The sequence below is a fragment of the Columba livia genome, chromosome Z, assembly GCF_036013475.1.
Source record: "Columba livia isolate bColLiv1 breed racing homer chromosome Z, bColLiv1.pat.W.v2, whole genome shotgun sequence".
Classification (NCBI taxonomy): domain Eukaryota; kingdom Metazoa; phylum Chordata; class Aves; order Columbiformes; family Columbidae; genus Columba; species Columba livia.
The window spans coordinates 33,443,237-33,457,229 of NC_088642.1; the positions used below are offsets into that span (position 1 = coordinate 33,443,237).

The 13,993-nt window shown below is 37.5% G+C and overlaps 1 protein-coding gene across 3 annotated transcripts in view; it reads right to left on the minus strand.

Annotated features, from left to right (window-relative positions):
• The window catches only part of PRR16 (proline rich 16), a 154,455-nt gene that overhangs the window by 126,004 nt on the left and 14,458 nt on the right, over positions 1–13,993 (minus strand). Inside the window, exon 2 of one of the 3 annotated variants that reach the window (XM_065045331.1) lies at positions 352–404. The exons of the other annotated variants lie outside the window; for them this stretch is intronic. Coding sequence (XP_064901403.1) covers positions 352–393 — 42 coding nt within the window. The 5' untranslated portion in view covers positions 394–404. The remainder of the gene's footprint in view (positions 1–351; positions 405–13,993) is intronic. 3 annotated transcript variants of the gene reach the window in all.

Here is a 13,993-nt window from a genome sequence, read left to right on the forward strand (position 1 = left end):
AAGGCAATAAACTCTTTTCTTGTTCCGTTGCCTGAACACTAGAAAACAATCTCCAAATCCAGGATCTTATTTAAAACTTTGCTACTTGCCAACTTTCTATTGCCCAGATTTTTTTCCTTTAAGCGGAAAGGGAAAAAGAGAAGAGAGAAGTCACTGTTAAAAGCATGCATTTTTCTTGCTCTGCCTTTAACACTGGTTTTCTCAGCATTAGCTTCCAGGAACCGAGGTTTGTTTTCTCAGCTTTTTTCTGATGACAAGTCATGTTGTGATAAGTCATATTAGGCTGCATCAGTCATGCAGCAAATACACTGAAACGCTGAAAAACACTTCTCCCATCAAAGCCATACTTACAGCAGTGAAGAATTTAAAAGAAGTTTCACACGAAAAGATCATGCCTGCATAGTCTAGGAAAAAAAATAAAAGGTACAGCATTAGTGGCCAATTTAATCCCTACAATAATTCTGGTTATTCAGTGGAGCTGAGCATAATTCATTTCTGATGCTTGTCCAAGAAGGAAATTTCAGTCTGTTTTGTGTTGTTTTATTTTTAGAGTCTTTGAATAGAGGGGATGTCTTAAAACCAATATGCAAAAGCCAGAAACAATAGATTTGAGCAACAGATCTGTGCATACACAGAAGTGAACCCAGAATATACACAATTCTGTACACAGAATTCTTTAATATGTGTCCCAATAGCTGACTAAAAGTAATACCTCACTGCAGCCATAAAGTAGAGCTTTCAGAGTTTCACATTTAAAGGTCTCCTTAAAAAGAATCAAGAGTGTAATTAAGATAAAAAATGCTTTTAAACTTGGAGAACTTTGAAAAATAAGAGCCTTGATACAGGCAAGACAGCAACGACATGCTTGAAGAGTCTCATAAAATTAGGAACACTAAAACACAGTATTTCTGAAATAGATATTGCAAACAACCTGTAACACACCCAGAAAGGAAGAAAGCAGGGGAATAAATGGGGCTTGCAGCTCCAGAAACCCCAGATGATGCAATACTCATTCCTAAGACACAGAACATGATCACAGCTGCATGTTCTTTTCTTGCTTCATCTGATCAGGTCCACTGTGAGAAGTTCATCCAAATCGCACTGCTTTGAAACCCTTAAAACGATCTTGACAGAAGCTGCTCAGTTCCTCTTCCTCTAGAAAAATTCTTCACAGCCTTTGAAATTGTTTATTGCCAAGGAAGGGCAGCCTCTGAGTTCAGTAGCCATAAAACCTGAACAGTGGCAACACACTAGAAGGGGAACTGATAAGATCACTGCAAAAATGTTCTAGTTGCCCTAACATGTGGGATATCTTTACTTCTAAACAAGGAACTGAAAAAAACCCCGAACAACAAACCAAGAAATCAGGCCCCTAAAATTCACAATAGTGTAAAAAATAGATTTTTTTCAAGTGTATTTGAATATATTTACTCCCAGCTCTTTACATCCTTTAGGTCTTTGCGGCAAATGCACTACTGCAATGACAACTAGACAGCTAGAAATCTTGGAATCCTCAGCATTCACTCACCATGAAAGATGTGCCAGGAGTGACAGCCTTTGACACTGGATTTGGAGATTTGAAGAAAACCAGACAAACAGGAGTCACAAAACATGACATTGCAGTGGAAGCTTGTAAAATGGTGGAATGTGAGAGTGCAACAGTGCCGAAAGGGAGCTGGTGTGTTTGGGGATGGCATTGCTTTGCAAAAACAGAGCAGAGCTGGTTTTGAGAGAGGAGAAGCTACTAAGAACAAGTTTATGTAGTTTATATAGTGGGAGAAAAAAGAAAGAGGCAGTGATGTCATCTGTCCACTAGGATTTCTGGCTTCAGCAGAGAAGGCTGTAATTAACTGGGAGCAATTGAGCCATCAATACCACTTCAACCATCCAGTCCTTGCTGTGTTGCAATCACTTGTTATCGGAGACCGGGTCTGCTGCCACTGACAAATATAGGCTTCCATTCCCCAAGACAGAGTGATTACTGATGGAGAAAGAGCAGCTGTACAAGAAGGTAGTTATTCCATGATCTATAACATCCACGTATTGTGCCTGGCGCTCTTACTCATACACCCTGCTGAACAGTTTTCATAATCATTACAGGCCAAAAAGATACTGTTATGCTCTGATGGTAGAAATCTTAGGAAAAACATCAGCGACTGCTGAGGGAGAAGGCAGTCACCAGCAACTGTACAGATTATTGCAAGATCGTTTTTCCAAGGCCTTGTGAAAGACAAGTTTGCTTCATCCAGAACTACCCAGAACTATCCAGAATGTTGTTGCAAAGATGACTAACCTAACAAGTCTTCTTGAAAGACGTTCCTCTCTACTGGAACACCTTTCCAAGCATTCTATGTTTTGTTTTCCCTTCCCCCTCTTCCACGGTATGCTCTCACACAGCCATGCAGCAGGAATGGCAACGACAGAGTATCTATGATTATCCCCCAGGTGAGAATTCATGAGCTTTCTCTAATGATATCTCACAGATGTAGGGTGGATATTTCTGCAGAAAACCATTATCTTCTTTCTATCTCCTCCTACAAAATATGTGAAAAGGCATAGCTGAACTAATCATATTGATTAATACTGCTTTCCTGTGCTACCAGTTAATACTCACCCATTGATTTTTTTCTTATCCGTACACTGCAAACCACTAGGATATTCTATGGTATCTGGTACAATATGGTCCCAATATGTAACTGAATGATATAAATCATTTTGAATCACAAAGTATGTGTGGAAGCAACATGTGGATTTTTTTTCTCTTCACCACCCAATTACTGAGTCTATTCCACTTTCCAGCCTGAGGTATTTTGTTCTAAGCAGCAATGTAAATACTTGTATAAAACCTAGGAAGCCTGGTGGCAGGCTATGGTTGCCCCTAAAGCAAAATTAGACAGCTGTGTACAGACTCTCTCAGCTGCTGTTTTCAGCTTTGCTTTTTCCTCTTGAACTATAATATTTCACATACAGAACTTAAAAAGGCCAAGTCCATTTCACATTATTCGCCTCATCCCACCCAGCCCCTGCAATACTTCAATACTTCAGATTTGCACTTCCCCCAGGGACATGCTGTAGCACCCATCTGCTCACAAGATAAACACATTCAATGAAGAGAAAACTAGCATATTTGTTTAACATAAAATACTTTGTGTGTATTTCTTAAACGAAGGGACTCAAGGAGTCACACTTATAGGTTTATAATTACCATTTCTTGTCTATTTCTGAAATTTCTGCCTCGCACTTTTTTGACTTTGCCTTAGCTGTAGGTTTTCCCCTCCTCTGATGCCCCAGATACTTGCCCCTTTGAAATCAGTCAATTATCAATCACATTCACTTTGGGTCACAAAATTGATTTTAAAATCACCTTCTTGAAAACAAGTGTGACACAACTGATTTAATATTGCTTCTCTTTCTTTTCTTGTAAGCTGTCATCGCTTTTATGAAGACTTTGAATACAGTATTGTTCAGGATGTTCACTTTAACAGCTTGTTGCTATCCAACCTGTTAAAATAGTCGTTTTGTACTAATAACCACCATCTTTCGTCTCTGGAGAATGGACTACATTTCACAAAAGTTAAAATAAGCTTCATGCCCTAACAAAGCCTCTTAGCTCCCACAGTAAATGCCATCACAACACAGTGACAATTCAGTGCATTCACTGAATGTCAGAATTGCAAATTGCTCCTGCAAGGAAATTTGAAATGTCCCTCTGAAGCTGCAACAAAGCATTTACTCAAACTCAGCCCTTACCTATGGCAACCAAAAACTAAAACTCTTGATGTGAAACTGGCATAACACTTAAGATGTCTAATGCAATGTGAATTTAAAAAAAAAAAAAAAAGTTACAGCATTTCTAAAATGAAATAAAAAGAAACTATTCATGGAAAAAACAACAAGCTTGCTGTAACACAAATACAATTGAAGGGCACAGGTTAAAAAAAAAACAAATTTGAATAACCTAAAAAGGAACCTGACAAGTATCAGCATAGCAGGCTGACCACACACTACTTGCGCTACTTGGCTACCCAGCTAGCAAGCTTTCATTAGAAACCAAAAGTAAAGACCCTGCACTTTCAATACTGCTTTGAATTATGTCCAAAATACACTATAATAATGCAAAGAAAAAAAAAATTTTTGATAATACATTATTTTTTTTTTTTCTTTGCACATAAAGAAGGAATCCTTACACAAAAAAAAATACAGCTTTACCTATTCTGAAGTCATCAGTGGAACTTTAAGTCTGGAACAGAGTTACATGCTTCCTGAGCTATGACAAGGACTTTACACCACATCTTGCCTTCAGCATCTGGGTTTCCTATAAAAAAAAGTCACGTATCAATCAATCCTTTTCTGTTGCACACTCCATTTACTTTCTGGAACAAGACCTCTGTGTTGGATGCAGGTGCCCAGGTGCTGGCAGGGGGCTCCAAGGCAGCCTCTGTGAAGAGAGGTTGGGGCTGCCCCGTGACAGACACAGTCACTCCACCCAGCTCTGACTGACCCACTGCAAGTCACAGCTGAGCCCAGCAGTCAACATGGTGGCATCTCTACAAGAACACATTCAAGAAAGGGTAAAAGCGCTGCCCAACAACAGCTGGGAGGGAGAAGTGTGAAAGAAACACCCCTGCAGACACCCAGGTCAGTGAAGAAGGAGGTGAGGAGATGCTCCAGGTGCCAGAGCAGAGATTATACTGCAGTTCAAGGAGAACACCATGGTGATGAACATTGTTCCCCTACAGCCCATGGAGGACCACCTTGAGCAGATATCTACCCTGCATCCTGTGGAGGACTCCAAGCCAGAGCAGGAGGATGTGACCTGAAGGAAGGTGCAGCCCATGGAAAGTCTGCACTGATGCAGGCTCTTGGCAGGAGGTGCAGCCTATGGAGAGAAGCCCAGGCAAGAGCACATTTGCTGGCAGGATCTACAAGCCATGATGAGGACCCAAGATGAAGCAAGGGAAGAGCATCAGGAGAAAGGAGCAGCAGAGACAGAGCATTAGGATTGACTACATCTCCCATTCCCCATCCCTCCTGCACCTCTTCAGGGAAGAAGGTAGAACTGTCAGAAGTAAAGTTGATCTTGAGAAGAAGGGAAAGGTGAGGGGAAGGCGTTTTAGGTTTTGCCATTGTTTCTCCCCGTCCACCTAATTTCCCCAAATCAAGTCTGTTTTACTCATGACGGTAACTGCTGAATGATCTCCCTGTCCTCATCTTGAGCCACAAGCTTTTTTATTTTGTTTTCTCTCCAGTTCTGGTGAGGAGAGGGAGTGACAGAGCAGCTGAGTGGGGTTCTGGCAGCCACGCAAGGTAAACCCACCAAAGCTTGTTTACTTTTGCTACAAAGTAGGTTTGCTGTCATCATAACAATTATCTTAAAGAAAACCCACAGGGAAATGTTTTAATAGCATTCTTAGCATTTTAAGATTTATAGAATAAACTATTGTCTTTTCAAAGAGAAAATATTTTATAAAGCGTAGACTCAAGCAATTTTAGTATTTCTTTAAAACTGAACTGCCCTTAAAAAAATCAGAAACCTCGAAAGCCGTTCCAATTCTCTTATCCCATGCAACAGCCAAAAAAGGACTAAAAATACAACCTAAATCATCCAGGTAGTTAAATGCTCACTAGAGACAAATTTATTCTGAATCTAATGAGATATAATTAGGAAGATTAAATCTAATTAAGGGTCTTTTAAAGAACGGACCATAAGTAAATACCTCTTTACAAAACTTCTGGTTACCATCAAAACCAAAGAGAGAAACACAGATTTTGAACTATCAAAGATGACTTCTCACTGTAAAACAATTTTACACTATTGTTTATTTCCTTACAAAATTACTTGAAATTACAATTACAAAAATACAAAGTAGATTTATACCTAATAGATTTACACTAATAAATAAAAGGAAAATGTAATCTCCCTATTAGAAGAAACACCAACCAACTTGAGCACCACCATTAGACTTCCCTTTTAGACTTAGCACCACCTGCTTAGCCTTTCCTATGCTTTTACAGACTTAGATTTAGGAAACTGTCAACTAGTGAAACATATCCACTGCCCTTACTTTGGTAAGCATTTTACCAGCATTTTACCACTGTAAGAAAACATTCCTGCCAAGGACCATAAGCAGTTTCATTATCTTCATTTGAATTAAGAATGAACTGCCTTTGAACCCAGCTTCAAATAAATGACAAACTCATTACTGAAACAGTGAGGGCCATGGTACAGAATTAAGACCATTCTGTACATCCAGCATTTCTTACTGTAAAAGAGAACCCTACTTTCCAAATATCCATCACAAAATCCTTCGTGTACTAGTGCCAAATCAACATATATAGTCTTAAATAAGAAAGTGTATATAGAAAACTGTACTCCTGTTCCCCATACACACCGCAGGAGAAGTGGCAGAACAGTGTCATCAGCAGATCTCATAATGTTCAGCAGATTGGCTCTAACATTTAAGAAGGCCCATAAATTGAGAGCCTGCAACTGAAGGGAGTGCCTTGGATCACATCCGACTTCAGACAATGATCACATAGTCAGGATTTTGTTCTGACAAATGAACTTCTACAAGTATCAGCATTCTGTAATACTCCATTAATGAATTATGAGTTATGAAAACCGACAGTTGCTGAGGAAAATCCCATTAGTGCTACCGGTGCTAGCCATGTAGCCCAACAGTCAGATGTTAATGGAAGTTCTGGACTGGATTGTTATAAGATGTAGAGTGACTTAGAGGGCCTCTCATTCCTTGTCCTCAATGCGACTTGGATTTCTTGGATCTAACTGTTTTGATAGGTGTTGGTTCTTTCCTGTGCCTTGTTCATGTTTACCCAGTCTTGGAAAATGGCAGATTTTAGACATAACCATCTACCAAACAGTCTTCACAGGTCACTCACACCATGTGTTTGAACCATCTGTAGTAGTTTCTTCCACTAGGAGATGACAGAACCAGTAAACTTAGTTACAGCCAATGCTGAGGGTAACTTCACACAGATAATGTTTCTGCCATCCTCCATCTATTCCAACTGTTAAGAGCATTCTCCTTTCCCTGGAAACCTCTTTGACCAGTGCTTCTTCTGCCCCTTCTCGTCTATTCATTTGTATGTGTCTGTACAAATTACTAACTTACAAAACAAGTAACATGCTTCAAGCTGATTAAAATATCATTGTTCCATAAAAGAATTCAAAAAGTGCAACAAACCTTTTAAGTTACAGTTTTATTTATTTAAGTTTCAGGAGAACAACAAGATTTTTCATCACGATTAAACCAATATGGAGCTCCAATTTTAAACCCATTAGAATGTGTGAATGAATGCCACATGAAATATTGTAAACTAGATTTGTGACTATTCCATTACTAAGTTGCAGGGAAGGCTGAAAGTGCAAAGAGATGGCTTGGAAGGGAAAGTTTACTTTGGGAGGGGGAGGAGTAATTTTTTTTTTTTTTTTTTTTATGATGGTAGGCATAAAGAAAGAGAAAAAGAAGCATGGGGGAGCAATTAATGTAAATCAACTGAATGGCTCTAGAGAAGAGAAAGAGCATATACTACATTATAAACACATTATCCTTATACACACACAAACACTAAAAGTATCTTTTTAATGGGTCTCTAAGCAAACATTGCTTCAACCAGGTTTAGCAATTGCCAATGTTTAAATTATTTTTTAAACTACAAAAGAGGCTTCTTACTCTATAATAATCATTTCACATCACGATGTAATTTATAACTTTAGGTGTACAGGTTGAACTTATTACATGTATTACAACACAACACTAAGAACAAAATCCTTACGAATAATACTTCAGATATAAATGTTTGCTCACGCATTTTTCCTTTTTCTAATAGTGGTTAGATAATTATTCCAGTAAACATTTCAAGAAAAAAAAAAATACAAAAAAAAGTTCTGTCCGAATTCTGGTAATCTTTCAAACAGGACCAGGATTGCCGGAGGGGTATTTTAGAGCCAAATGCAAGATGCGTGAACACAGGATCCATGCACACCTGAATGAACTCTGCATCGACCCACATAGAGGGGGTGGTTTGTGGCACACTGGCTCCACCTGCCCACAGCCCATCAAAACAGTCTTGTTTTCACATATACGTGTTACCTTAAGGACCTTCTGATAAACTACCAGAATTTGACCAACACAAAGCCTCATTCCCTTTTAAACCTGTTGGTCTTGTCCTACAAGGAATCTCCTATAGCTGAAGACTTGATATTTTGCCCTGTAGCCAGTGCAGAATACTGAAGCCACAGTATTCAGTATTCAGCCTAACTCATTACCACAGAGAACTCACAGCATATTGGTTTATGAAGTATTATGAAATATGAGTGTTACATTAAAATCCCAATGAACTGTAACAAACCCTTGACAGAAAGATAATGTTAAGATGATGGCAATATTCTTTCAGTCCAACTGCAATGACACATTCATCTTTAAACATGATTTAAAGTTTATAATCTTACATGGATGTTGTCTTTCTGAGACCATTCACAGAGCAGTTTCTTTTAATTTTGAGCACAACATGAACACATAATGAGAGACTGAGCCATAGGAAGAGTAAACCCTGGAAACCTTTAGAAACAGAGAATGGTAAATTTAGTGCATTAAATCCTAGCACTCCAGCATATTTATTCAGTATGGTTGTAAGGCTTCATTTCAAAAGCTCTGAGTAGAGTGGACAGTCCCTACAGATGTGGCTGTTATGTAACGCACCATGTAGGAACACAATGCATTTGAACAAGACAAAGCAATGTGTTAATGTGTTATTTGTATAAGCTCTTTGTTCAGTGAGGGAGTAGGTTCTAAATGGTATCATTTAAAAAGCAGACCAAGATGGTATAAAGCTACAGAATACAATCTTGCACGTGCTGTATTGCTAGCATTTATCTGAAAGACAGATATGATAGATGTTGTAATAGCAAACTTTCAAGCTCCTGGAAGGAAAAAAATGCAATAATTATCCATAAAAGCTTAGTGAAAAATTTTCTTCCATTGGTTCTATTAAAAAGTAATTAGTGCCTGTGCAACTGCCAAAAATTGGCAATTAACATTGCTACATAGCAGAACACTGGCACTTAATCTGGTTAGTGTTCTCAAGAAACCCTCTAGTGCACTAATGCTATCTGTCTATCCATCTATGTTAAGTACTTACATGGACCCTATTACCACAATATATAGGCATTTTACAACCTTCAGTGCAGTTATTTTTACAACAGCCAGGTGAGGTCCGGGAAATACAGTCAAAGTGCACAGATGTGGAGCTGAGTTTAGGATGTAATGTTATACAGCATTTCATTTTCAAAGTCCTTTGTCAGGAGGAATTTTGGGGTGCACTATACTTGCAATAAAACCTACAACTAGGTCAACCAAGGAAAAAATCATTAACTTCAGGGTTTCATTTCAAATATAAAATCCATTTCAGATGTTAAAATGGTTTTCAAAAAGAATTTACTGTAGCACAAGTTTGAAGTCTGAACCAGGGCTTTTTCTAGATGTTTGCTATAATAACAATGCCCAGCTCCCACTGAATTTAAAACTAATTCTCATTCATCTATTGAAACTGTAAAGATGGTCTTTCTAGCATCTGAACAGATGCACATTCAGTGGAAGGACAGCAACAGTTGAGCAAGAAAGTTGACAAATGAGCCATGAACATGCCAGACCTTGAACACTGCCACAGTGATCATCTAGAGAGGTGACCAGAAGATCTGAAAGACACAGACTGCACTTGTGCATGGGTTTGCATAAAGAACAGACAGGAGTACAGGAGTACACTCAAATCAAAATTGTGCTAAACTCCATAACCTACCAATTTGTCACCTCCAAATATAACAAAAACATTAAAAAAAAAAATCCACTTTCCTGTCTCTCCAAGTTGTGACGAGCCTTTCAACATATTTGAAATGAAATGCATCACTAACTTCAGGTTTATGCTGCAAAATAATTCAGGAATGAAAAACATTTTGGAGCAGTAGCTAAACAGCATCTTCCCTAATGAAGTATTACGCCAGAAGCTGTATTGCCTTTATAGTAAGAAATAAAATACTGGTAATATCCAGTAAAAGAAATAAAAGAACACCAAAGATAGAGTGAGTATTGCAAAACATTCATATCTTCATTTTCAATGTCCTTTTACTAGACAAAAAGTACAGTACAATAAAGTTATATGTGCTGTGGAAACAAAGCAGAGTGTATTACATAGTTCACTTATGGAATAAATTTCATTTTTGCAATATGCTTAGTTTTTTATGGATTTCAATTTACAGTTTTAGAAAGCATCTACCCTAGTTACTTTATAGCTTTACTTAATTAAAATTCCAGTGAAAAGGTGTAACCAGTCTGTTTCCACAACACACATTACAAAGAAGAGAAAGTAAATTTCACTTTCTTGGTTTTTCCCCCTTAAAATATAAAACAAAATTTAAAATAATGTAAAAAATACTTTCTTCTGAAAGTGACCAAGATCATCTATCCATAATTAGGGAACAAAAGATTCTCTTTGAGTGTCAGAGTATCTTTAAAGGTGATTAAAGAGTGCACATTTCTTCAAGAGCATGACTGATTTTTTAATGAAAATAATTCAGATTATCTTTGAGCAGTGAGATGAAACAGGACTGAAACTTAAAACACGAGATTTTTTTAAAATTTAGAGTGTAGGAGAAAAAATAATACCTCATTCAGTAGTAAAAAAATGTTGATTTAATACTATGCGTTTCAGATCATTTAAAACGAATGTTTACAGTCACTTAATCACAAGTAAAAATATTTCCATAGACTGATTAGACTCAACAGATCCTGAAATATCTTCTAAATATCTAGCTACTTACACCTGATTCTTTTGTGATCAATGAGCATTACATAAGCACTAGAAGATCCTTCTGCAAAAAGTTCTGGGAAAGAGATCCTAAGAACACAGAACAATAAAAATACAAAGCTGAAAATCTCTCCCCAAAATAGAGCTAGCTTTTTGGTAGTGTTTTCTTCTCTAATGCATACAGATTTCAACTTCAGCTGAATAGAGTTAAAAGAGAGACACACTACTACACTTCTTCATAATTCAGTTAGTTAACTTCAGCTACCTGTTGACTTATTTTGCACAAACCAACTCAGAACTTGCCATTTTTAGTGGCCTCATTTCAGTCAGGAATTTGGTTTTAGATATTAGTTTCAGTATATATTATTTGGTTTCCCTAGACCACTTAAAATAAATTCAAAATTTGCATTCCTTTAGTGTCCTTTCCACCAAAGTCTAAAGCTTAAAAATTAGGGTAAAAACTGGAGGCACTGGGTTAGAATTGCCCCTACAATTTTAGTTGGAGCCCGTAGCACATATACTTCATGGTCCAAACTTTGATCAATACTTTCAACATAAGCCACCCCTGACTGAATGGAAAATGCCAAGTTGGCCTGAGACTAGACCAATTTCATTTCGTAAGAGAGCCCTGGACTACTGTGTCAGAAGGTACAAAAGAAACTGAGACTTAAAAAAAAAAAAGAGGGGGGCAGGGAGAGGGATGTGGGATGGAGGGAAATGATCCAGTAGCTAAATCAATAAACGGGTGTCAAAAACACCATGATTCTACCCCTGCCTCTACCACACACCTTGGTGATGCCATAGGAAATCGCTACCATCAAAAGTGTACCTGCCTTGCAGATGTGTGCTCATTATTTTCTGACCTAAAGTTCATCTCTGATTTGCCAAAGATAAATCTATTACAGCTGAAGTCAGTGGAACTATGAAGTCCTTAATACACTGAAAAATGAGGTTTCTATTGTTTCCCATTTGGCACCCTCTGGTCTTGTATCTGTGTGCTGGAGATAATACCCCCTCACCTCATAAATGTATTACGAAAATAAATTCATTAAACACTTATGAGACTTTAGAGAACCACAATGATGCTTATCGCAGAGAAGCCCAATAGGAAATTAATTCTTCGTTTAGAAAAATCATGCTATGTGTAAGGCATGGGCTACCACACCAACTAATTATAACATAGTATCACACAGGTATTTACAGTGCAAGCATGAACCATTATGAAATACTCTAAGTAAGGCAGAGTCTCATACAAAACAGTTATGGGAACGCAACTGAAAACTGCATCAAAACCAATAAAGAAAGCATTTTAAGAATACACACCCTAAGCCAAAGTTGCATCTCTTATTTTATCTAAAAGCAAACCAAAACAAGGGGAAAAGATCAACTCCATGTAGATCATTATAAGATCACTGGTAGACAAATAACCAACATAATTGTCAGTTGGGATATGAAGCACCTGAGAGAGTAATAGACCTTTTATTAGAGGGCTTCACAAATTTAGAAACGAACATGAGAGAGACTCCAAGATCCTGGGACCTCAGTAGATGGATGCTGCTCAAAACTCCCGAACTTGACATCTTGTTCCCAAGCCCTCAAACATGCACATCTCTCATCACAGCCTTATTATCATATTGGGTTTGCATTTACAGTCATTTTCCCATCCACATCTTCCAACTTTTCCTTATGCAAAAGTAAATTGTACTTCTTTCCACCAAGTTAGCTCAGCAGAGTGGTTTATTCAGGGAAGGAGGGGAAAAAAAACACTAAACAACTCCTCCTCACTTACAAGCTGGAATCCAGGATTGAGACTTTTTATAGGAGCTCAAAGGGGGCATTTACATCCTCTTGTCATGTCATGCAGGCTTCCATGATTTTTTTTTTTAAAAAAAAAAAAAAGGAAAACAAGCAAACAAACAAAAACCCACACCAAACTATACTCCAGCAAAAGCTAGACTCCTTTGATAGAGTAGAAAAAGGAAGGGGGAACAAAACAAAACACAAAGCTTTCAAGCATGAAGATGGGCAAGCATAATCAAAACAAAGTTTCAAAGTTTTTACTGCTCTGAAGTAGATCAGCCACTTAATCGAAAATATTTCATGAAAATAAAGATTGTACAGCAAAGAAGAATATATTGTTAAAGAGATAACTAAAAACTAAATTAGACTTCACAACTGATATTAAGTAGCGAAAGCTTCTTCAGATTTGCCAAAGAAAAGTAAGGACTATGATTGCCAGCACCTTTAAAGAAAGGTAGCCCTCAAATTCTAACTTGCATTAGCTTTTAAGAGCGCTGATTGAATTATTTGGCTTTTATTCCCACATTGAATACCAATTATGCCTATTCAGCAGCAAGATGAACAACAGAAATTAAACCCCAAACCTCAGAGACAGATCCCAGAAACTCAATGCACTGAGGTAAGCAGTGTGGGATGAACTCAGCTGTGCTACTCTAGAAATGCTGATACAGTTATCTCCAGGGTCAGTAGCAAGACTTTCTAATCTTGACAGTCAAACGAGATATGAGGTGATGGAGAAAAAGTACTATATTACACTTATATTTAAGTGGAAGGGTGGCAGGTACAGACTAATAAGCCCAAAATGAAACCCTTAACTTTGGAAATCCCCATGAGAAAGAAATAAAGACAGTAAATAAATTGGTTAAACTATCATAATCAAACTAAGTAAAAATGGCTATCCTGGATGAGATTAAACCTCTATACAGCCTATTGCCTTGTCTCCAACAGTGACTGAAAACAGATGCTGAAGAGCACTATGAAGATTATTCAATCAAAATAGAGATAGGAAAGTTCTCTGTTTCATCAAATGGAGAGAGATTCTATCAAATTAACAAGTGGAACAAGACTTTCTTTACTAATGTATCAATATAGAAGCACAGGCAGAGGAAGAAATATCCAAGAGCTACCTGAGCTGAGTGGCAACACTAGCAAAAAAACCCTGGATGATAACAAATAAATCAATAAATAAATTTCAAATTGTTACACCAATTGCTATAAAATAATATTCCAATGGGAACAGTACAAAGAAAAGAACAAAAGAACTGGTTATATTTTAAATTGAGTTAGATGAACTCACAAAAAACATGTCATCTGTCTGCAACATGGATTCAGAGACAGTTTGCTCTTTCCAGTTGTGTATTCTTAAATA